At 34.6% G+C, this 26,431-nt stretch overlaps 1 protein-coding gene across 6 annotated transcripts in view; it reads left to right on the top strand.

Annotated features, from left to right (window-relative positions):
- METTL15 (methyltransferase 15, mitochondrial 12S rRNA N4-cytidine) overlaps positions 1-26,431 on the top strand; it is a 173,096-nt gene that overhangs the window by 60,430 nt on the left and 86,235 nt on the right. For all 6 annotated transcript variants that reach the window (XM_072725357.1, XM_072725360.1, XM_026018605.2 and 3 more), the window contains exon 3: positions 17,792-17,928. In XM_072725357.1, the coding sequence (XP_072581458.1) occupies positions 17,792-17,928 (137 nt within the window). The remainder of the gene's footprint in view (positions 1-17,791; positions 17,929-26,431) is intronic.

Genomic DNA, 26,431 nt, shown 5'->3' with positions numbered 1-26,431 from the left:
TTACTTCTCATAAAGAGAGACCTCTGGCATCTAAATTTCCCTTAATAGTTCTCTTCTTGTGTATGGCAGTAACTGTTTATTTAGAAAAGGGCAATAGGTGGCTTCTTTTTGCATTCATTCTAGAACATAAATAAAGTCCCTTCCTCACATGAGCCTTTCCCCCCCCATAGCTAGCAATAACAAAAATAATTTATATTTTCATAAGTGATATATAAAATTAAGATCACTTATGTTAGGAAATTGTAGTAAAAATCATATTTCAAGCATTTATCAATCTTTTGGTTACTTAAGTCTTTGAATTTAAATTTCCAGCGCACTTGACATGATGTTAAGTTGTAACAATTATTTTAAGTATATTTAATTTTATTAAAAATGCAGAGAAGATCTCTCTGAATTTATAGTCAGATATGTTTAGATCCTGTTTATTTTAAAATTACAGAATATTTGAACATGAAGAGATTATCCTTTTTTAATCCCCTGCCTTAACATTTGGGCAATTAAGGTCAGAGAGGTAAAGCGACTTCCTGAAGTCACATGGCCACATTTTAATATAAATAACTTAGCATGATGCTTATACATGAGGTGTTTATTGATTGTTGACATGTGTTTCAAAACCTGGGTAAATGATAATGACAGAAAGGGCACAATTAATATTTACATTTGGTAGAATTATAATGTGACTTAATACAAATTAAAACATTCATTAAAAAAATTAAGAGGACTTTTTCTTAACAATTGTAATGATGGAGTAAGGCAATATTTGCTATGCTTAGCTCATATACTTTAGTTTTAACTTGTTTGTCCAAAGTTACAGATGTAGAATGGCACTAATGAGAATTACCCTAGATTTTATTTACATTATACTGTATAATTAAGTTATAACATCAGCCTCTTAATAATGATTTTGCTTGACAGTAGAGAGACTCTATATTATTTCCCCTGAAGGCAAGTGATGCTTCTTTCATATAATTATCATAATAAATTTTATATTTTAAAGTTATCCCTGAAGTTATAAACCATTTTGTACAAATGAACTAGCTTGTAATGTTTTTACACTTGCTAGTATAATTTAAAAATCGGTGACAATATATTTACTTACAATTTTGTCTGAAATGGTCTGAAATTTTATTTGTTTATTGACAAGAGACCCAGAGAGAGAGAGAAGCAGAGACACAGGCAGAGGGAGAAGCAGGCTCCCTGCAACAGAGCCCAATGTGAGACTCGATCCTGGGACCTGGGGTCACGCCCTGAGCCAAACACAGACTCTCAACCACTGAGCCATCCAGGTGCCCCTTGTCTGAAATTTTACAGAAAATATTTACTCTGTATAAGTTGATGATATTTGTGAAAGTTTTTTTCTTCTTATAATGTCATTAGTTTGAGTATCAGAGTAATTCAAATTGCTTTTTTTCCTCTTTTGTGTTAGGGGTACTTTTCCAAATTTTCTTGAGAATTCAACCATTAACTAAAATTGGAAGACAGAAAAAACTTGGAGTAGAGACTTAAAGAATAAAAATACCTAATTTTACTTGTTCTTTATATACAGTATAAAGAAATTTACCTTTCAAAGGCTATATCTTTTTGGGAAAAAATTTTTCAGTAGAATAGTTAATATAGTCATTTTCACAGTTTAAAAATCCTTGTATAAAAATATTATATGGCTATTTCAGGCTTTGTGGGTAATATTCTACTGTTTAATTATGAACTCTGAGTATGAGAAAGCAAATGGTAATATGTTGTGGAACAGTTCTTTTGGCACAGAAATATTTTAAGAAGTAACAACAATTACATGTCTGAAATTAGATAAACTCTTGAAAGGCAAAGTTGACTTATTTTTAAGCCTCATGTGAATACAAATAGAAAATAGCTTAGCATTGTGTTCTGACTCTACCATATCTTAACGGAAAGTGCTGATTGTTTCTCCCTGATTTCTCCTTCTAGCTAGAGTAAGAAGAATTATCTTGATCTGGACTAACAGTTTAATATTTATTATTTTCTGTTAGTCTGCTTCTCATCTCTCTTGGCTATATTTAGTATTTACACATTCAAAGCCTTTTTCCTAATGATTAATCAAATCATCTGAGGTTATTTGGAGTATTATGTTTTACTTCAAACACAGGCAATTGAACTTCCTTGCTTATTTGTATGTCTTTTCAGGATTGAATATTCATTTGAAGATCGTATCTTCTCTGTCTTGTGGTATCTTCTCTTAAAAGTATATCAAATAAATAGGCTTAATACTTGCATTATGAAGATATGAATGATATTGTTGGACAACAAATGATAACACATATTACAATACACAACTTAGCAGAACTAAAAGATTTCCAGGCTTTAAGTGATTATGAACTGGTTTTATAGTTCTGTTTACTGCAACATAAATCTAGAATTGGAGGGTAGGCATTTAATTTTAGGTGAAGGATTGAAGGAATGGTTAGAAAAATTGACTTTTCATCTAGTTTAATGTTTATTTCCACAGGGCATGATTTAAGATGATTTAATTTAGAATAGATTGAAAATTTGGGCTGTTTTGGTTGTTTAATAAATAGAAGTAATCAGAAGCACCAGTTGAAAAGAAGAAAGAAGATACATTGGGAAGACTAGCTTCCTTTTGTTATTAGATTAATAGCAATTTACAGTTTTTGTCTTGTTTTAAGAGGTTGTTCCCTTGTATTCTAACATAATGTAGCCCTGGGGCTTAAAAATATTCTTAATTTGCGTGTTATAATTATTGTTTAGAAACCTAAATGGCCCATGCAGTAATACTTATATTTGGCATTTAAGTATCTCTTCATAGCTTTGAAAATATTTATATTACTTTGGATTATTGCTTCAAGTATTTCAACCATACTTTTTGGAAATGTGGGGGTGTGAAAATTGGGGGAGGGACAGGAAGTACACAATACAGGTTTTATGAACTGTTCGAGAATAGGAACTATAATCTAGGCGTCTGAGATTCCCATTGCAATTGAACTCAGTGGTGGTAGATTTCTTACAGTGAGACTTTCAAGCTTTGTAATTATTTTTCATGGGAAATAAAAAATTTTGACTTAATTTTCTGGTTTTTGATATACGGTGTTTTGAAAGACAGTTTTTTTTTTTTTAAACTTGTTTTTTTCCTTTTTTCTTCAAGGTTTTATTTAAATTTCAGTTGAAAGACACTATTTCTAAACACATTAGAGATAGAGTTAGATGCCATGCTATTACTGTTTAATGGCAAAATAATATTTGTTAAGTGATTTATGGTCTACCTGTGAATTATCTCTTTATTCCACATGCAAGAGTATTAGGACTCATTCTTATTAAATGACTTTTCCAAGGTCATTTAGAGTGGAAACCTTTTTCTAAATGAACTTCCTTTGCTAACTCCATGTTCAGGGTCCTTGAGGGCCCCGTGTGTTTTCTAGCACTGTGGTAGGACTCTATTGAGTTGTTTATGTGGGGAGTTATATCTTATTATCAATACCTGTGGTAAAGAAGACCTGAAAGAAACCCATGGTGAGTCTAAGATTCAAAGTAAATAAGATTAACACTAATTCTGGATAACTAATGAGTTTTTTATAACACTGTAAAAATTAAACAAGATAGTCACTTAATATCAATCTAAAGTTTATTTGAAGCTTTTCCTGGTAGATAATATTTTCTCTAAGGATTTTATAGACTTCCTTTCTTCTTTCTACTTTAAGGTAAGCCATCTCTTTGTTTATCTCTGCTTAGCAGATACTTATCACCTGCTACATTCATAGCATTGCTGGAAGTCTACATTTGGAGTTTCTGTTTTGTCCTACTTACTGTTGCAGGCATTTAGGCAGTAGTTATGAAAGTCAGGGTCCTCCAGAACCTGAAAAACAGGATCAATAGGATAGATACATACATATCAAGAAATTTATTTTAAGGAATTGGCTCACACATTTGTGAGGGCTAGCCAGGCCAAAATCTGTAGGACAGGCTGGTGGGCTGGAATCTTATGCTGGGTTAATGCTGTAGGTTGGAGTAGTATTTCCTCTTTCTCCAGGAAACCTTAATTTTGCTCTTAATGCTTTTCAACCGATTGGATGTGGCCCCACTAACATTATGGAGGGTAATCTCACTTAAGGACAACTCCTTTTAGATGCTAATTACATCCACACAATATTTTTACAGCAACACACTTAGACTCGTGTTTGAGTAAATGATGGGATGCTATAGCCTAGACAAGTTGACACATAAAACTAATCATCGAGATACAGCTGATTTGAAAAGTAACCTATAATTGCATCTCTCTACATGAATATGATGTTTACACATGCAAATGTTTTTAAAGACTGCTACTAGATGAGATATGTAAACCTCAGCTGGCACCTAAGATACTTTACAGGAGGCAGGGTAAGAAAGCAGGAAGCTCACGGACCCTGAGAATCAAAAAAGCCACTATCTACAACTGGACTTCATTACTACAAAACAATGTTTTGGGAAAAGCTGCTTGATCTCAGAGTCTGTTTCTTATTCTATGAAAAAGGGGAACTTTCTATCTCACAGGAGATTTAGATGAGTAGTGAGTACGCTAAACACCCCGCAGACTACCTGGCACACATTAGACATTAAATAAATATTCTAATTCCCTTTTCCCCTTTCTTCTTTTGAAAACAAATTTTGTTTAATTACCAATATATATTTGTATTCATTCAACCATGTATACATTCAGCAAATATTTACTCAGCTCTACGTGGCAGGTACTATTCCCCATATTAGAGATACAAGCCTGTGTACCCTTTTAGAGCTTGCCTTCTAGTGATGAGACACAGATAATAAGCACAATAAAAAAGAAAGGAATAAATTAGATTATGTTAGATTGGATAAGTGCTATGGAGGAGAAGTGAAGCAAGACATGATGAATGTTGGTGGGTAGGAAAAGGGTTACAGTTTAAAACAGTTTTACTGAGGACAGCTTTACAAAGAATGTTGTATTTAAGTGGAGACCTAGAACAGAAGACAGAAGGCGGAAAAACGGTGTCAGCCCTGAATATCTGGGCTGCAGGAGCTCAGGCAGATGGGCCTCGTAAGTGCAAAGGCTTTGTGACCAGAGTTGTAGTTGAGGGACGGTAGGAGGGCTCCCGTAATCGGACTAGAGTGATCCAGGAGTAGAGGAGTAGAAGATGGAGAGAGACAGGTCAGGAGAGGTGTGCTGGGCACATTCTGAAGAGCTCTGTGAGACAGGAGCCATCAGGTTTAGAGCAGAGGAGGAGTGCTGTGATCTGATATTTATGCTACTCAAAAACAAGTTATAAGACATTATAGGAGGTCTTGTTAAGAGCATAAACTCCAGGGATACCAGGTGGCTCAGTGGTTTAGCGCCTGCCTTCGGCCCAGGGTGTGATCCTGGAGACCCGGGGTCGAGTCCCACGTCGGGCTCCCTGCATGGAGCCTGCTTCTCCGTCTGCCTGTGTCTCTGCCTCTGTCTCTCTCTTGGTCTCTCATGAATAAATAAATAAAATTTAAAAAAAAAAAAAAAGAGCATAAACTCCAAGGATCGACTTCAGGGATTCAACCGAGTCTGTAGTTGATTGACCATGCAAGCTCTCCAGTTACTTCTCTCTAGGAAATGGAAATAAATAGTAGCATCTACCTCATGGAGTTGTTATGTAAATAACCCTCTGTCTGACTTGTAGAAAGAGTTAGTCTTTCCTGTTATTAGTAGTGGTAACAGAAGGGTCTAACTATAATATGCCCCAGGTTTTTGCTAGTCATCTTGCATAGATACATAAAACCTGTTATCATTACTTTAGATATAAAACTACATTGATAAAGTAGAGATAGTCACGAGTATTAAAGAGAAATGCTGCTGCTTATGAATTCATGCTTCCGATTTTTAGAGGGTCAGGTTTTGAGAGATCGTGGTAATTCCCTGAAAAACAGAGTATCTCCTCTGATGATACCATCTTTTTAGCAAGTACTATCATTATTCTTTTAGGCAGGCAGCTTTGAAAGTTTTGTGACAACTTTAACATTTCTTCCAAGTTTAGTGTTTATATCCAGACTAAGCTTTAGTTCTTTTGAGTACTTCTGTTTGGTGGCATTCCTTCTGTCATTTCTCTCACATGGACCTCTTCTTCCCCCATCTGTTATTATCCCAGTGCGAGTCCTGTGGCTGGATGGGCTCTCGTCTGTTCTGCTTTTCGTCAGTGAAAGTAGTAGGTATTATTATAATCATTTTTGTTGTTGTGATTGTTACTATTTGAGCACTCCCTGAGGGCCAGGAAGTATTCTAAGCACTCTATACACAAATTCACTTAATCCTCATTATAATATTGTAAGGGCAGTGTTTTTAACCCCATTTAATAACTAAAGAAAGCATACTTAGAAAGGTTAAGCAGTCTAACATTTAACCTGGTCTATTCTATTTCTTATTACAAACCTTGCATTTCATACACTTGAATCAATTTATAATTCAGGTATAATATTCTGCTTTTGTTCTAGATTCTCTCTGTCCCCGGCACACATTTTTCTTTTCCCCTCTATTATACTTAGCTCGTTATAATCCAGGCTTGACTTTTTCAGGCCATGACTGCGTAGAGTAGTATTGGTTTCTGTGCAACATAGTTAGCCCTTGTTAATACTGCCATGTAATCATACACTGGTGCTTTTATTAGCATGCCTGGAATTTTCTTTCTTACTATTTAATCATTTTGTTAATATGTGTTTGGTCTGTGCAAGTAGACTGAATGTCCATGAGGACATAAAGAATTTATACTCCAAAATTCTGTATTCTGCATACAAAATTCCTACAATAAGTGTATCACTTTTCTTCACCGTCCAGATAATTAGCTAATTGATTTTAGTATGAACATTGTTTCCTTTGAGTCAACTGACCACTTTGAAAATCAATAGTCTTCTGGGTCAGTTAAAACTTTAGAGTTTTTGAATGCTTTGTTCCTAGTCATACGTCAGAGTACCAGTCAGTTAGAGTTGCACCACTGCCAGGCTGTCCCTCGACAGGATTGTTTGCACACTGTGATATATGATGTTAGAGCACAATAATAAAAGGAAGTTGAATCACTGTGTGGTACGCCTGAAACTAATGTAACATTGTGTGTCAACTATACTCAGAAAAAGATTTAAAAAAGAATAAATATCTAAAGATCATCTAGTAAACTATTTTTTTTTATTTTGGCTGAATTAAAAGATAATTTGAAGATATTTTCTTATCTTTAAGACATACTAAAGATGGACTAATTATGAAATTCTCTTATTTCAGATACATCATTGGTAATTTTTATTCCATTTAAAATTCTTTGAAATTTCTCCCTCTAGAAGCATTACATTATTATTTTGTTTTACATTATTATTATTTTTTCAAGATTTTATTTATTTGGGAGAGAGCGAGAGAGAGCACAAGTGAAGGGAAGGGCAAAGGGAGAGGGAGAAACAGACTCCCCGCTGAGCACAGAGCCCCATAGAGCTCCATCCCTGATGACCTGAGCCAAAGTCAGATGCTTAACTGACTGAGCCACCCAGGCGCCCCTAGAAGGGTTACATTGGAGGATCCTTTTGAAGACCATCTGCCAACTGAAAGTTCCGTTAGTGTTTCCTTAAATTCAGAAGCCATAAAGCGTTTGTTTTTTTATGCCAAATTACTTTTGTATTTAGTATAAATTATAGAATTTAGGCCTTTGTGAAAAATTATTTTCTTAAGGTGCATTTTATTAATAATATTATTAAATAGCACTACACCATTTTCAAATTCCCTTTATGCATATTGTCTTATTTCCATATCCTAATAAACTGGTGATATGAGGTAGCATGTGTACTTAATCTCCATTTGCACATGAGGAAATCGAGGTTCAGAAAAGTTAAGTAACTTGCCCAACTTTTATGGCAATTAAATTATAGAATCTGGACAAGAAACTAGATATTCTGACCTTCAGTCTCCTCCTTTTACACCCTGCTGCCTTATTTATATCTTATTTTTCAGTTCATATAATACTTGAAAGTAACGAAAGCAGTTCTAAAATATTTAGGCATTTTATTGAACCTACCTCTTCTGATTATTTTGAATTATTTAAATACTCGTTCTTGATGAATTTCTTTCTTACTAACCTATGAAACTCTTTCTTTTTAAATTTTACTTCCTAACATTTACTTCGTGTAATGATTCATGGTAGTGTAGTGTGTATTCTGAGTCGGAAACTTGTCCTCCTTGAGTCACGTGTTTAAACAAGTTAAATAATAGGGCAGTTTCTACTCACCTGCTTTTATACATATGCATGCATGTGCATACACATGTCCCTGCATTGTGGACATATGCACACGTGTGCACACCGTGGATTGGACACCAAGACCTATCAAGACATATATATATATATATATATATATATATATATATATATATACTTTGATTTGTGTAAAGTTAATGTTATTTGGAGGCCAAATAGTTAAAAATCTTGCCATCATTAGTTTTATTTTAATGCTGATAAGAATTTAATGTTGGGACCATGTTGAAACTGCCATCAGTAAAATAACTTGTGTCCCCCGACCAAAAAAAAAAAAGTTTGAAAAGAGCATTTGCTGAACATAGTGATTAAAGAGCTCAAAATCCCATTATTTTCACATTATTTTTCCAAATACTATAAACAATCTATATTTTTAATAATTCTTAGAAGAAAATACATCTGGCATTCTCAGAAAAAGTGTGTCCAGAATGTGTTATAGGACTTTCTTGATGTTATATATAAAACCTTTTTCTTATTAAACAAGATGCTGGCAGATTGGCATTGTCTGGGCCAGAAAAGTCTGTGAAATTAAGCTTATTGAGACTACTCATGCCATATTATTTTTAGCTATTTGTGTTAATTCAAACGTTGTATTTGCAAGCAGATCAAGGAGTGGTCCATTGTACATGGTTGGGACTTCTGATTGGAATCCCTCCATGTTACAGATAAGAGCAAACCTATTTAACACCAAGAAAGATGAATAGTCTAATTATTTAGTTTAATATGTGTACATACTAATGAAGAGAAATAAGTTTTGTTATGACAAGTAAGGATTTCTGTTGTGAATAGGATGGAATTTAAGCTACAAGATGAAATGTTTGCAGAATTTAGGCAGAATGAGTCATAGTACCACCAATACTCTTGATAAAATGGGAAAAGAGATAAATTTATTGCAATGCATTGATTGTTTTGTTTGTGGTATAACTTTTATGTTCTTTTGAGACTTTTTTTTCCTTTTACATAAGCCCATGTAATAGTTACAAATAAAACAAAATAAGCATGTAGCAGACAGATAGTCAACAGAGCTTGAGAAGACAATAATAAATCAAGGAATTTGGTAGGAAAAATGTTTGTTCAGAGTGTTAGCTGACCATAAGGTCGGTAGCCTTCTATGTTCAGTTATATGTTCTAATTTATTTCCAGCCTGTAGATGCATCAGTTTGACAAATGTCTACCTGTCAGTAGATTAGACAGAGACATAAGTAAAGCCTGAGAGAAGTCAGTGATAGCCTTGCGGGATTCAGTTCCCGGTGGTGGAGCAATAGCTTGCCTTGGCAATTGCAAATGTTCCAGTGACACCCTATACCAGATAACTGCTTCTAGTGATTTTTTAAAGTCAGAATATCCATTTTATCATATATATCCTATTGTGTCCAAGTCACTAGCTTATTTTTCTTAACATAGGCCTCACTAATTATATCACAGTGCTCCTTTCTGTTGCATTTGGTAAATGTGTGCCAGGTACTGCATTTGGGGTGCAGTATTCCCAAAGGCTGCATAATATAAGTTGGATATATAATGAAAATAATTTATATTATTTTTTAAAAAAATGTATCAAGGTTTTTGACTAGGATGAACTTCAAAAGTATAATTAGAACTTAGTGTTCTTTAAGTATTTTAGGAAATGAAACTTCTTCCTTCCACTGTGGATTAATGCTGTTATAACTGGCCCTATTACATTTCTGGGTTTCCACCTTTTTATTATTATTTTTCTCTTCAAAATCTCTCCTCAGCAGTGCCCCTCACTTCACTGTTTCAAGTTTACTACAAAGAGTCCCTCTATTCCCACATGGAATTCTCAAACCTTTGTTCTCCCTGTCAAGCTGCCTGTATCTTCTCATACTTCTGATTTTCTCTATTTTAGAGTAAGAAGTTGTTCCGTGGCTGTTCTAACACTAATTGGGAGGTGGCGGAGGCGGAGTAGCAGGGTGGCAGGGAAGAGAAGGAAATGCTTATTTCTGCCCCTGTCTCTAATTGTCCTAAGTAAATGGCTCTGATATACTCAACTGTGAAATGGAATTATTTTATGTACCATACAGTCTGTTGTAAGAATTAAATTAGGCCAAGTTTTTAAAGTGTGTGGCATAATGCGTGCTGGCAGAGTTCGTGCACAGTAAATGCCGTCTCCTGTACGCCTAGGTGCTCACATCGCGTGCTTGGTCGTCGTTTCTTACTTCTCACTTCTCCCCTCAGTGCTTCTAATCAGTCTGTTAAAAGCAAAGTTCTTAGGAGAAAAAAGCAAAGTACTTAGGAGCACAGGTTCAGGAGACAGAATTGTTTTTAAAATCTGTCTGCAACCGACAGTAGCTGTGCCTCAGTTCACCTAACTGTCTCTTAGTCTCCCATTTCTCCTGTAAAAGAGTAATAAAAATAAGAGTAACATAAAGGGTGGTTTTGAAAATCCCATTTCACTTAACTGTGAATGTGAGTGAATGAGTGAGTGAGTGTGTGTGTGTTTCTGCCTATGTATAAAATAATGAATGATGCAGATCTAATATTTGGCACCACTTTTGGTGTAAAATAAGCATTCAGTAAGTGTGTTATACGTCGCTATTATCACTATTACTCTCCATTCCTATTGGCAGGTCAGGCTGTGCGTCCTCTTACCGGGGTGCTTGCTCTATACCATGTCACCACTACATTCTCACAGTCTAATACTCTTGGCAGTTATATTATTATTTGTACTTAAGAAGTCTTCAGAGCTGTTCATTATTTAGCAAGTATGATGCAAATTACTTACCTTGGCCTTTCAGGACTGGCACAAGTTGACTTTACATAACCTTCTAGCATTATTTTCTAGTTCCTTTTTCTCTTTTCCACTCTTTGCTTGTAATACATCCTGCGTTCCAGTCAAACTTGCTCTCCCTCCACATAACATATCCTTTCCATGGATATGTCTGTGCCTTTGTTGAGATTTAATTCTCTTTGATTTTGCTTATTTATTTAATATTTAATATTTAATTTACTGATTATACTTTGTATCATGCATTGTTTGGTGTCTGGGACACAAATGTTTCGGCCATCTTCTAGAGGCGTATTCTAGAAAGAAAGAACAATATATTAAAGATACCAACAAGGCCTCCAGCTGAAAACTATGTAAGAGCAATGACCATGACTATTTCGGCCTACTGTCCTGTTTCTAAATCTTGGAATAGAGCTGTGGACATCAGAATTCTCATAATTGTTTGAGAATACAATTTGAGGGTGGTGCAACAAACCGAAAAGGTAGAGAAGCCATCAGACAGTTTCACATGTTTGATAATTGCAGGTGCTTTTATTATATATTATAACTGTATGGCTAGAGAACATATTGTAAAATTCATGTGTGAGGAGCAGGAGATAATGTTTGACAGAAATGCAGAGATCAGAATTTGAAGAATATTATTATGCCTAGAAATTTGGATCCTGTCATGCAGCTTTGGAGAGTTTTGAGGGGAGGAAGGTCCTATGCTATAATTTGATTTCAGAAAGAAGATCCAGTTAACAGTGTAAGAAGAAGAATCAGAAGTCAGACTGAGGTACTGACATGAGTGTGAGCCTATTGCAGGGGTGAAGCAAAGAAATAAAGGGGCCTGGATTTAAAATGGGAGCAGAGAAATTTAGGACGTTTTAACATAAAGTCAACTAGCTAACTGAATTTGGAGAATATGGAAGAGTGAGAAGAAAGGGTGCTCTCTGACTTCTGCCCGGCCTTTGAGGCCCAGCTGGATTGTAACCTACTCCAATTTTGTCCTTTTCACTACTGATTGAAGTAAATATGTTTTTTCACTCCCTGTAAAAGGTTATCTATGCTGTTCTTATATTGCTGATTTCTTTTTACTAGTAATTATTTGTGTGCATCTAAATTCCCTCACCAAACTGGAAGGCCCAAAACTTAGTATCTCAAGGTATTATTACCTCTTGTGACCTTATCTCTACTGAATGTTCAGTAAACATGCAGATTATTAATCCATGTCATACATTTTAATTTACCTCCTGAAAAAAAATCCAGAAGATTAAGTATATGCCTGAGACATTTCAGTATTTCAAAATGAAACCTGTTGCAAATAGATGAAGTTTACCAAAATTCTCTCAAAAACATTTCAATTCTAGAAATTCAAAATTAGTAATTGCCAGAGAAGAAAATATTCATAGGAAGAAATTTTTTCAGTGAAATCAGGCCATATTGTTTCCAAATTCAGATGAGAACTTACTATTAAAAATCTTGCACAGATTGGAAATGACTAATCAACATTAGGAAAATGAAATTGAAGGATCTGCCCTCGTGCTGTTCAGGGCTAAAAATGTTTTCATGTCCAATTTTAACAGTGTTGTTCCAGTGTAAAAATTTTGATGATTAGAACTGTTGGATTGGGAAAAACAAAAATCATTTAATTATCTAGTCTGTGCAGGAGAATCTTGAGTGAATCCCTTGATTTCTGTCAATTCTCCCTTCAGAAAGCAGCCTTAACTATATCTTACAGGATATCATATCTGAGAGATGTAAAACTAGTGTTAAGTATTCTCTAGAGAGAGCAATAGATATAAATGGGACTCAACTTGGATTATTTCTATGGGTCCTTCTAGCTCCACCTACCCATAGGTCTACGATTTAAGTATTTTAATTCTTTGTTTTTAATTTCAAGATCAGTTTGAAAACTGTAACCTGTCAAGAAGTCAGTCATCCCCAGCTGCTGTTATACGTAACGGGCGCATATTTATCTGAGGCCATGCATACAACATAATTGTCTTTGCAATTGAATCCAACAGATTTATTGTCATAAAGTCTTAAATCAATTTAGAATGGTAGAGCAGTGATTGTTTTCAACTGTGTTGGAGGCTGAAGGTGCAAAGTTCCCACATATATCTGTCTTCATAGTAAGAAAAAAAAAAACTTTTTCAAAGAATGATTGTTTGTTTCAGTGTGATTGTTTAATTCCAGTGACGGAATATTATGAGATAAAGTGGAAAGACCATAGGATCTATGTTTTGGTATCAGCTCTGCCCTCTTTGGGCCCTGGTCTCCTCATAAGTAAAATGAGGAGGTGGAATAAAGAGTGTGTTATGTCCCCCTCAGCTCTGACATTCTGCATCTGTGCCTGTTCATTATCAGAGTCCCAGCTGGAGCTCAACTCTTCAAGTGTGACTCATCACGGTTCAAGGTGGAACCTAGTCATTTCTGCATGTAGAGGACCACGTGGATACAATGTCATTTAGTTGTTTCTGATTAGAAGAGCTACCTAAAATGAGAAATTCTCATTTTCTTATTTCAAATGTAAAGGATTCTGATCAACAAATAAGAACATGGTGCATTAGAGTTACATAATACTATTAATATCAGATCATAATGTTCTGAAAAAGTTCTTTTCGTTAATGAATCAACTTGTGATATTTGAAACATATTGATGTTAAATGATTCCGAAACATTGGATACCCTGTGACTATTTCCTGCGGTCCTGTGGCAATGCAGCTGCTATCTTGAGGAGTACTTCTAAATCCATGTGCACGAATGAGTATTGCTGATTTTATCAGAGTTACCTTGGGAAGCTGAGCCCTTTTTCATATCGCATCACTAAATATTTACTAAGCATCTACTACTGGGCATTGATGCTGTTAAAGTGGAGGCAAAGTTAGAGAATTGTAGTTATGAATCTTCCCTCAAATGTTTATTTTTTTCTTTAAGTCACTGTCATTTTGATTCTGAGCCCTTATCTCCCTGTGCTGAGAAGCCGTCAATCTCATTCATGCGCTCTACCCCACATGGGGTATGAGGAGGCCCTGCATCTCATTACTCACCTCATTCCACCCTTAGTTCCCCTTGAGATACCTTTTGTTGTAACCTGTAAAGGCCCTCTAGGACCTGCTTCTGTGCCAAAGAGGGGTACGGAAATCTCTGGGAGCACTGGGAGCCCTGTGTTGAGGGCCCACCCTCAAAGACAACTTTGAGATCCTGTCATCTGTCAGTCATTTCATTAGCCCTGCACCTTCATGGAATTTGTTGATCATTCCCATCTCTTTTCTTCTCAATTTCAGTGAAATCTCTCTCTCTTTTCTTTAAAGACACTAACCTACCCAGGATCACTAGTATTGTTTCTGAGCTTTTTTAAGAAATACTAACCGATAGGAAAATGGTTGTCTCCAGATGATAGGAAAGATACTTACTTCTTTGTGCCACACAGAAGTCCTCAAGGAACATATATTCTAAAGCTCTGAATACCTAGGCACCTGCTTGAAAGAGAAGGAGGGGGGAGAGAAAGAAAAAAAGAAACACATGTGTCTCCAGAGTGATCTTGCTACACAAAGATTAAGACATGGTGTCTGAGAGCCTAAGTTCCAGTGGGAATGAGTGATCTATAAAAAAAGTTTTCTAGCATAATTTTTCTAAAGCTATTTCTGACATGATTTTTTCTATGCCATCCATCCACTTTATGTCTTTCTTTTGCTTGCCCCCCTCCCTTTTCTTTTTATTTCTTTCACAAAGGGCACAAAATTTAGAGTTAGTGACACATGGTTTAGAATTATCTTGCCCTCACTTCCTAGTAATAGGATTTTAAGCAAGTCACCTTATCTCTCTGCACTTTAATTTTGTACTTGCAAAAATGGGGATAATGCCACTTGTCCATACTTAACTTACGAAGCTTTTGTTAGACCAAGTAGGAAAAACGTTAATGCTTGGTAAACCATAAGTATTGAGCAAATACAGACCTTATTGATTTAATGCAGAAGTAGAGTGGTGGGAGGAAAAAACAGATTTAGAGCCATATATACCAGTATTTAGTTCCTGCATTTGCCACTTACTAGTTTACTATAATCTTAATTTCTGTATGTATATAAATGTAATAACACCTACTCTGTAGTTGTAAGGAGGAAATAAGATAATCTGTGAAGTAAACGGGGGTACATTTTATCCTCTTAGATGAAACAGCTGAGGCTCAGAGAGTTAACACAATTTGGTTAGGGTTATACAGGTGAGAAAGTAACATTGTCAGAATAAACTCTTGGTATCAAATATGAGTTTTATGTTTTAGATAAATCATATCAGGTAATTGTAAAGAAAGAGCTCCATGTGTGCCTGGGGTATAACATATACATATGAATATACAGGCGTACATGTAGATGAGACCTACAGAAGCATTGTTTTGAAACATTCAGATTTATTTCTTCGTGTGCATTTGTCTGGTCTTATTTTATCATCAACTTGTACAAATTTAAAAATGTAGTCTTATATCATGTTAATGACTCAGGAGAAGAGAGAGACTAATTGACTCCCTTTTCAGTTGTAGTGCTGGTTAATTCACAAGGCCTACATTAGTGAGCAATGTATATTAGAATTTTAAAACGTCTCGATGACTTCAATCACCTATTAACCTAGGACATATGGTGGGGTTCACTTGTAGTTTTACAAATCCCATGTCTCTCACTTTCCCACTTTGCTTTGTGTTACACTTAACTGGTAATAATTTTTCCCCCCCATGGAAACTTCCCTGATTGTCAGTACATCTCCAAGGGCATAATCATGATATATTAAAAAATAATCATGTAAATTATAATCATCATCTCACATTTTCCAGAATATTTTTAATGATGAGGATTTTTCTTTTTAATTATTGATTGGAACTTTACTGGCTTGGGATAAGGTAATCATATGCAAATTATTTTATTTGCTATACTCTTAGTTAAGTGCAGGCTTATAACAAGACTTGATATTGGAGCATAACAAGAAAGTCATTTATACTTTTGCCTTAGAGAAGTTTTTTGTTTAAATTATGCTAAACCCATAGCAACTTTAAAACTGAGGTATGGTAAGGTGGGAGATTTTTACCTATTCATAGATAGGTAAAATAACTATACAGACCGGGAAAGGAAATTATTTGATCTTGAGATTATAAGTACGTACGTACTCTTAACAACCAGACTTAACCATACGGCTAAGTGTCTGACTCCATCTTGGCTCAGGTCTGGATCTCAGAGTCCTGAGTTCAAGTCTCACTTAAAAAAATAATAATAATAAATTCAAGTGTTTTAGCATTACCGTTTATAATGTTTAAAAGAGTGTGTAGCCATGTCTTTTGTGCCAACAGTGACGGAAGTACAAGCTTAAGTTGTATTGCATACTTACATTAAAAAGCAGTGCTTGCACATTTTCACCACATTTACATCTCTTATAATTTACATCCCTCTCCTTTTCATTTTTGATCTGAAGATTTCCTCCATATTATTTTTCAAGTAACAGGCTAATGTTTTTGAGGACTTGATCAGAGAATGGGACTTAGCATGGTAGCTGGTAGCAAAAAAATCAAAGCATATTTGTGTCTTGTTTCTGACCACTCTCCTCAAAGTAAATTGTAGCCTTCAGGGCAGGGAAATGTTCAAATCCATTACAGGATATCCCCTTCTTGTGCAATGTACACATTAACTTTAGAAAAGTTGTATGTTTAAATATTTTTAAAAGTTTATAGCATATGTGGTTTTTCATAGTATTCCTTTTGATTGGAATGATTATTTTTATTTTCATAATACCAGTAAAGCTTCTTGAAAGGACACATCAGACTACACTTCGAGTGTCTTGACTTTCAAGTCAACCACAATCAATGAACTTATTCACAAGTATGTTTCTAATGGTCCAGGTCTGGTTTCTTGCCCAACTGAGACCTATTTTCTTAAAAATGTGGCCCAGAAAAATAGCCAAGAAGTTTATTCAAAACCAATTAACTTTACCGTTTTTCTAGAATGATCTAGACATGAAATATAGGTGCCCCTGTACATAATAACCTATTGGTCTGGTGAAATGATTCCTGGAAGATCTTATACTCTCAAAAGTGTCTTAGTTTATAGGAGCAATTAATATGTCACTTTACCAGTTAGATAGGTATTGATGGTATCTTCTTTCTTCTGACTTTCTTTTTGTTGTCAGAGCCTGGGTAAATCTAAAGACACTGGAATTTTAAGTGTCTTTCCCAAAGATATATAGCTACCTCATGACAAAGCTAGAATTTATCCTCGTTGTTTTGACTTAAGCCTTGAGCCTGTTCCAGTTTAGATTTTTAAAAATTTGTCCTGTGACTATTGTTAGGTATATTCATTCTTTTCCCCTCCATCTCTCTCCCTCTCTCATTCTTTCTTTGCATTCTTGAATATCTTCCTGTGTAATATAAAGCATTTAGAAAAACTGACGTAAAGTGAGCCATACTAATTGTAAGCTATTTCCAAATAATGAGAAATTGTTGGAAATACTACTATCAGTCAGGTGCTGGAAAGCATTAAAAAGCTAGGAGCATAATGCTGTGGCCGCTTTGACCTTTGGAGGAAATGTAAATGTGTCTTGAATTGACCAGCCTGTGCCAGAGATTATCATTTTCTGATACCTTGACCATTTCTTCCAGACATGTCAGTCATAATTGATCTAGATCTCATGTATTACAAATTGAACTCTAGGCAAAACAGTTTTAATTGTTTTTCCACTTGCTATCAGCTCTGAAAATCGTTATGTGCTTTTAGAAATTAATGTAGCTAGCAATGAGTATTCATGTTAGGTAGTAATTTTCTTTTTCTGTGTTGGCTAGGTTTTTCTAGATATGACATTTGGATCAGGAGGACACACGAGAGCCATTCTACAGAAGGAGTCAGATATTACTCTGTATGCCTTAGACAGAGACCCAACAGCGTATGCAATAGCCGAACAGCTTTCAGAATTGTATCCGTAAGTAATACTCTTGTATGATTATTGAATTTTGGTGCTGAGTTATATAGAGCTTGGTTCACTACCTTGGAATTTATTCTGTCTTATATATTGCTATACTTCACTCTGCTACATATTTTCTCCCTTTTTCCCCTGAATTAATGTAAAACTATTTTTAGTACCACTTTAAATGATACTACTGCCTTTATCCTTTCTGAATTCATTAAATAAAATAAATACAAAAGTGACTTATGGCTAAAATTTAAAGATGGATTGAAATCTATCCATGAGTAATATTTTGACAATAGTTTAAGAAATAATTTTTTAAAAAATTTATGAGTTACAGTTTCTAAGAATTTACTGAAGTAAATAAGTATGTGAGAATTCTGCAGAATTCCTTTAGAGAAAATTTTGGATAGTAAGTTATGCTCTGTTGTTTAAAAGTTATCAGTCTGAAAAAGGAAAATATTTGGGAGCTAAATTGTCTACAAATATGTAAAAAGCTATTTTCAGGAATATGGAGTTCTCTCATGCTTTAGAGACTGAAATCAAGAAAATAGATGAGAATTTTGGAGGCAGATTTTGATTTGATATGGACCACAGTTTTTTGCTAGTTGTAGCTGTCCAATAATGAAAAGGTATGTTAGATGAAGTAACAAAAATATGACTATGGAAAAGTTTAATCACAGACTAAGGATAGAATGTTGAATTCCTAATCTAGAATAGTCTTTTTCAACCTCTCAAATCCCGAACTCTGCAAATCTATCAGTGTGATTAATTTTCACAATAAAAATGTAAATAAATATATCTAGATTTTTGTTTACAACATTAGAGGGTTTAATGGGAGTGCCTGAAATCCATTTGACCCCAGGTTATTTTTTTCTAAGAAAAATATGAGGATATGGTTTAATGATGTGATAGTTTGTTTTTTTTTAACCTGTCTCTGTCATTCTGCAGTGTAACTTAGTTGCATCTTCTTTAAGAAGCTCTTGTACTACTAGGGCATTCATGTTTGTGAAACATCTTAGTAGTTCACTTGATTATGACCTAAGCAATCATAGAATAAGCATAGGTCTCCATTATATTTCACTATCATAGCAAAACTGGATTTTCTTAGATATTATTATTTCTAAAGGTGATGAGTTCCAGTTCAGTTTTTCCAAGGTCTCTTATTCCTCAAATAGTCTCCTTTTCTCAGAAGGATCTTAAAATTTTATCATTTTTCTTGGGTGTAATTTGTTATCTATCAGGAATCTTCAGACTGTATTCTCTCTTCAGTTTACAATTGTAGAAACGATTAGCTTAGACAGGTTAAGTGGTTTGCTTAAAGGCACATATGACTAGAGACAAAGCGGAGTATGTATCCTGCCCATCTCCTAATAATCATATCTTCTTATTAAAGTATAGGTGACAGACAATTTTAGAATAGGCTTAGGTGTACACAACATTTATACACCATTACTCAGTGCTTACTAAGGTACGTATAGTCATCATCGATCACAACACAGCATTATTACAATATTATCGACTCCATTCCCTATGCTCTACTTTTCATCTCTATCATTTATTTATTTATAACTGAGAGTTTGTACTTCTTAGTCCCCTTCACCTATCATCCATCCTCCCGCCCACTTCTCCTCTGGCAACCATTAGTTTGTTTTCTGTTTTTAAGGGTCTGTTTTTCGTTTGTTCATTTCTTTTTTTTTTTTCTACTTTTTTGATTCTTCACATAAATGAAATCATATGATGTTTGTCTTTATCTGTCTCACTTATTTCACTTGGCATTAATACCCTCTACTTCTATCCATGTTGTCACAAATGGCAAGTTTCATTATTTTCTATGGCTTTGTAATATTCTAGTGTACGTATGTTTTTATTCATCTGTAAGTAGACACTTGGGTTGCTTCCATATCTTTGCTATTGTAAATAATAATGCAGTAAACACAGAGGTGTATATGCACCTCTAATTTCTTTTGAAATTAGTTTCCATTTTCTCTGAGTAAATACTTAGCAGTGGAATTACTAGGCTGTATGATATTTCTATTTTTAATTTTTTGAGGAACTCCATACTGTTTTCAACAGTCGTTGCACCAATTTACATTTCCACCATTTCCTTTTCTTCACATCCTCCCCAAATTGTCTTTTTTTTTTTTTAAGATTTTATTTATTTATTCGTGAGACACACACACACACACAGAGAGAGAGAGAGAGAGAGAGAGAGAGAGGCAGAGACACAGGCAGAGGAAGAAGCAGGCTCCATGCTGGGAGCCCCATGCGGAACTCAGTCCTGGGTCTCCAGGATCACACCCTGGGCTGAAGGCAGGCGCTAAACTGCTGAGCCACCCAGGGATCCCCAACTTGTTATTTTGATGCTTGTCATTTTGATGCTAGCCATTCTAATTGGTGTGAGATGGTATATCATTATGGTTTTGATTTTCATTTCTCTGATGATTAGTGATGTTGAACATTTTTTCATGTGTCTGTTAGACCCCTGTATGTCTTCTGTAGAAAAATATCTATTCAGATCCTCTTCCTATTCTTAAATTGCATTGTGTTTCTAGTGTTGAGTTTTATAAGTTCTTTATATATTTCAAACATTAATCCTTTATTGGATACATCATTTGCAAATATCTTCTCTCATTCAGGAGGTTGCCTTTTTGTTTTATTGATGATTTCCTTTGCTGGCAAAAGCTTTTAATTCCTCTCTCTTTGATGTAATCCCTGTAGTTTATTTTTGCTTTTGTTTCCCTTGCCTGTAGAGACATATCCATAGTAAATATGTTGCTAAAGTGAATGTCCAAGAGATTCCTGCTTTTGTTTTCTTTTAGGAGTTTTATGGCTTTTAGGTCTCACATTTAGGTCTTTAATCCACTTTGAATATATTTTTGTGTGTTGTGGTCCAGTTTCATTCTTTGGCACATAGCTGTCCAGTTTCCCCATAACATTTATTGAAAAGACTGTCATTTCCTCATGGTGTATTTATTACCTCCTTTGTGATAGATAATTGACCATATAATCATGGATTTATTTCTGGGGTCTCTATTCTGTCCCAGTGAGCTATATGTGTCCATTTTTGTGCCAGAACCATACTGTTTTTATTACTATAGCTTTGTAGTATATCTAGAAATCCAGTGTTATGATCCTTTGGCTTTTTTCTTCTTTTTCAAAGCTGATAACCTTATTTTATTAAGTTTTATACTATCTTGACTCCAATCTTATTGAGGCTTTTTTAGTTCATTGATAAGATAATTCTTTGCCAAGTGTAATAAATTAGTTAAGGAATAATAGAATAAATCAAAATAAGGCGGGAAGAAGGAATTAACACATATAAAAACCAGAATCAAAGAAACTGAAATGAACAAAGAAGAAAGAAATACTAAGTGATCATTCTTTGAAAATAGCAAAATTCCTTTACAGCCTGATTATTAAGGAAAAAAACAAGGGATCAAAAACATACGATTAAATTTGAAGAGGACACCAACCATATATACAAGATAAGTTAATCATAAGATAATACAACCATAATTCATTTATAGCAGGTATAACCTTAATGAAATGAATAATGTCCTAGCAAATATAAATTATTAAAATTGACTGAATAATTATAAAACTTTAATAGGTCGTTACCATATAAGACATAAGAAAAGTAACTAGAGTAAATAGAATAATGCACCATGACTAGACTTGTAATTGTTGCCTAGCTCTTAAAAAAAGAGAAAAGAGCATTCATTGCCTTTTATACTATTCTTGATCATGGTAAATATGTAAAGCCCTTCCAGTTCATTTTATATTGAATCCAGCATAGTTTTAATACTTAATCCTGCTAGAAGTAATAAAAAAGAAAAAAGAGAAAAAGTCTAATCTCACTGAAGAATATAAATGCAAAATTCAAAAGAAAATACTAACAGATCTAATTCATATGTCATTACATTAAATTAAAAGAATAATACCTATGGCCTAATTAAAAGAATGATACCTAATAATACCTAAAGAATACAGAGATGGCTCCAGGTTAGACAGCCAATCAATGACAGATTGATATGCATGATTATAATCAGTTAGCTATTCTTATTAAAATCTCTATGTTGGGCAGCCCAGGTGGCTCAGTGGTTTAGCACCTGCCTTCAGCCCAGGGCATGATCCTGGAGACCCGGGATCGAGTCCCATGTCGGGCTCCCTGCATGGAGCCTGCTTCTCCCTCTGCCTGTGTCTCTGCCTCTCTCTCTCTCTGGGTCTCTCATGAATAAATGGATAAAATCTTTAAAAATAAATAAATAAAATAAAATCTCTGTGTTAAAACAGGAATATAAATAAACTACTTAAATGTAAAATATCCTATTACCGAAAGACAAACAGCAATTGTTTTCCCAAAAGGTGAAATACTATAACAATTTAAGTCAAAATCAGGGTGTAAATCTGGATTAATTTCTATTAATATTTCAGTCAGTAGTTTTGGGAGTTCTGGCATATAAAGTTAGAAAGTAAAGGTTACAATACTATTCTATAATGATTTAACCAAAAGACTTGTAAAATTAATAAGATGATACAATAAGATGGTTAGATAAAAATTTTAAAATATACTCACCAGTAAATACTTGGAAAGGGAAATAGGAAAAAACAAGTACCTAAAACTATATAGAATGTTTAGTAATAAATTTAAGAAAGGTATAGTTCCAAATTAAAAAAAACCTTATGATTTTATTAAAGGATATACAAGATCAGACAACAGAAAACACATTTGTTTTGGTGTAGTATGAATTAATATTTAAAAAGTTCAGTTCTCCAAATTTAATATACTTCCAGGAATTATCTTAATTGATTTAACTTTAACTGATGTATACTTGTTTTTCAATTTATACAATATTGTTAAGTATGTATGGCTAGGAATGTGACAAGATGTCTTTGGGGAAATAAGTGAGGGGAAACTTGCTTTACCAGATGTCAGATCATATTATAAAATCACTGTAATGAAATCAGTATAATATTGGCACAAGAAAAGGTTAATAGATTAGCGAAGACAGAATCCAGATATAGATCCAACAATGTAATAGGTATATACTACCCTGTAAAATAATTTAATAGAAGACAAAGATAGTTCAATTCTTTGAGAAAATAATGCCTTACTAAATAAACGGTGTTGGTACAATGCTCATTGAACTTAACATAAAATGAGCCCTTCCTGTTTTGAGTCAGATTCAAAAACAACTTCCAGATAGGGTAAATATGTATGATAAATTGAAAGTTAATATTCTATAAGAAAATTGAAGAGAGGGACACCTGGGGGGCTCAGCGGTTGCGTGTCTGCCTTTGGCCCAGGGCATGATCCTAGGATCTGGGATGGGTCCCACATCGGGCTCCTTGCAGGGAGCCTGCTTCTCCCTCTGCCTCTCTCTGTGTCTCCCACGAATAAATAAATAAAATCTTAAAAAAAAAATGAAGAGATTGTTTAGACAGTCTCAGGGTAAGAACGTTTATTAAGATGACAAATCATAAATCTATAAAATTAAATATTAGAAATATCTAATATTTTATACAGTTTTAAAGATATATGGCTAAAATAATATGGTATATTTTCCCAAACAGGTATTTTGGGAAAAGAAATGTTAGTAATATAGAGATTAGGAACAGGATTGACATTCTAGGGAAGGAAAATATGTTTTTCCTCTACCCTCCTAAATTCAGAGCTGGAGCAGATTAACAAGAGAAAGTGCATACACCTTTAAGTTTCATGTGACATAGTAGCCTCCATAAGGATGTGAAGGCCCTTAGACATGGTTACACCTGATTATTTCTCTATTAGGTTTGATGAAGAGTAGAGAATTATGGGAAAATATGATAGCACAAAGGTTATGAGCTAAGTGTAGTAAATGGGGAAACTTAGCAAGCCACATCCATTCAGATTCTTCTTGTCCCTTCATCTTGAGAGATAACAAGGCATCTTTCCTCTGCATATGGGGAGGGCATCTCTCACCTGAGGGTCTCACGACCCGCTTCAGTAGAAGGTCAGTAAGTCCTTCCTTTTTGTGCTGTTTCTCAAATTCCTTGGGTGCTATATTTTGAGGTAGCATGACCAGAACCCCATTGATATTTATCATGTAGGAAGCGTTTTTCCAAAATTGATGAGACAACAAAATCTAACTTGGAAAATGAGCGCAAAAAAAAAAAAAAAGTATGGGAGGATAATTTATAGAAGATTAAGGTATGAAAGGATGCTCAACATCAGTAGCAGTGATGAGGGAAGTGAAATGAAAATAGTAATGGTTAATACTTTATACTTATCAGACTAGAAAGAGTAATTTTGAAAATGAGGATATGGGGAAAAGACTATTCCTCCATTTCTTGTGGGTACCTTTTGATATTAAAAAAATACATAACATCTCATTTAAGTAAAAGAATCAATATCTAACAATGCATATCTTAGTTATCATAGACTTTGTGCATGCAATGTTTGTATGTATAACCATGGAGAAGTTGAGAAAGAAGGAATTGTAGAGAGAGGTATGGAGAAAGGGAAAACTGGTTACAAAAGAAAACCCAGAGATTACACGATCACATTTCTGCATAATATGGAAAGTAGAAAGTGCCAAGCAATGCTATATATTATTTATAAATACCTATATATGTAGTTGTAGTACAGGAATACCCATGAGAGAGAAAACCACAAAATTGCCTAGGGATTATTTCTGGGGATAATGGATGGGTGGATGGATGGATGGATGGTTGGAAGAATTTGACATATTAGATGATTATCTTCTTAACAATACATTTGTAGTTACAATTGATAGTAAGGTGAACAAAAAAAAAGGAAACATTTTGTCATTTCAGTATATCTTTTGAGGAAATGTACTAATTTCTTTCTTTCATTTATTTATTTTGCTGTTGTCAAAGAGGAGCTTATGCTTCTCCATAAAAATCCCATGTTCTTGACTCTGTCAAAACGAAACCAAAAATAGAAACTAACATTTTCAAGGAAAACTAAGAAATTCATGGGAAGGCTGAATTTTAGGCTAACCTATTTTAGGTCTTTCAAAAAAGATGGCATGTCAGATCACCTGTTTTTTTTTTTTTTAAAGATTTTATTTATTTTATTTATTTATTCATGAGAGACACACAGTGAGAGAGAGAGAGAGAGAGAGAGAGAGAGGCAGAGACACAGGCAGAGGGAGAAGCAGGCCCCACGCAGGGAGCCCGATGTGGGACTCAATCCCAGGTCTCCAGGATCACACCGTGGGCTGAAGGTGGCGCTAACCGCGGAGCCATCCAGGCTGCCCTCACCTGTTGTTTGAAAACTGAAACTTTTCCCCGTAGCCTCTGAGGACTATAAGAGAGAAAACACATTTAAATTGGAACAGTGGGGCCTTTGCCAGAGTGGAAGATGGATGTTAGAAGACAATTTTTTTAAACATTTTTTTTTTCTAAATTCAGGAATAAAATGTGCTCCATATAGTGAGTTTGGAGAATATTGACATACATAAAGAAAAAATAAAAATCATAATTGATTCTCTCATTTGACTGTGATTTTAAGATTATAAAAAAATTTAAAAGAACTTGTTAGTTTCAAGTTTATAAAAGAGAGCTCATTGGTATAAATTTATAATATGCAGAAAAATATAAAGAAAAAAATTGAAGTCACTTATTATTCCATCACCTTCATCAGTAGTAATGATTTTGTGTATTTCATTCCATCTTTTTAATTATCAATATTTCATTATATAATATATACTATTTCTTGTTTTTACTTTCTTGGGTATTTTTGCTTTTTATACTTCTAAACTGTTAGAATATATTGGCCAAATTTATACATTTTGATCGTGTTAAATATATAATTAATTAATTTAGAAAGAATTGACGTATTTAGTCTATATCCCAATCCAGGAGCATGATATGCTTTCCATTTATTATAGAATTTTGTGCTTCTCATTAATATTTACTCTTTTTTTAAGATTTATTTATTTATGATAGACATAGAGAGAGAGAGAGAGGCAGAGACACAGGAGGAGGGAGAAGCAGGCTCCATGCTGGGAGCCCAACATGGGACTCGATCTCGGGACTCCAGAATCGCGCCCTGGGCCAAAGGCAGACGCTAAACCGCCGAGCCACCCAGGGATTCTCCAATATTTATTCTTTTTTTTAAAAAGATTTATTTACTTAGAGAGAGAGAGAGAGAGAGAGAGAGCATGGGCACATGTGTGAGCTGCCGGGGGTGGACGGGGGGGGGGGGATAAATCCCTAAGCAGACTCTCTGCTGAGCATGGAGCCCAATGTGGACTCCAGGACTATGAGATCATGACCTGAGCTGAAATCAAGAGTTGGACACTTACCCGACTGAGACACCCAGGCATCCCTTAATATATTTTCTTGATTAACATGATAAAATACAGAAAAGTCTGAGAAGAAAATTAAAATAACTCTCAATCCCACTACCAGTGTTACCAGTTTGGTATATTTCTTTCCTTCTAATCATTTTGGTTATATGTTTATGCATTCAACATGCCTACATGTATATTTTATAAAATTTGATTAT

The sequence above is a fragment of the Vulpes vulpes genome, chromosome 11 (genome assembly GCF_048418805.1).
Source record: "Vulpes vulpes isolate BD-2025 chromosome 11, VulVul3, whole genome shotgun sequence".
Taxonomy (NCBI): Eukaryota; Metazoa; Chordata; class Mammalia; order Carnivora; family Canidae; genus Vulpes; species Vulpes vulpes.
The sequence above is the reverse complement of the archived record's forward strand: the minus strand, read 5'-3'. Positions and strand labels throughout refer to the sequence as shown.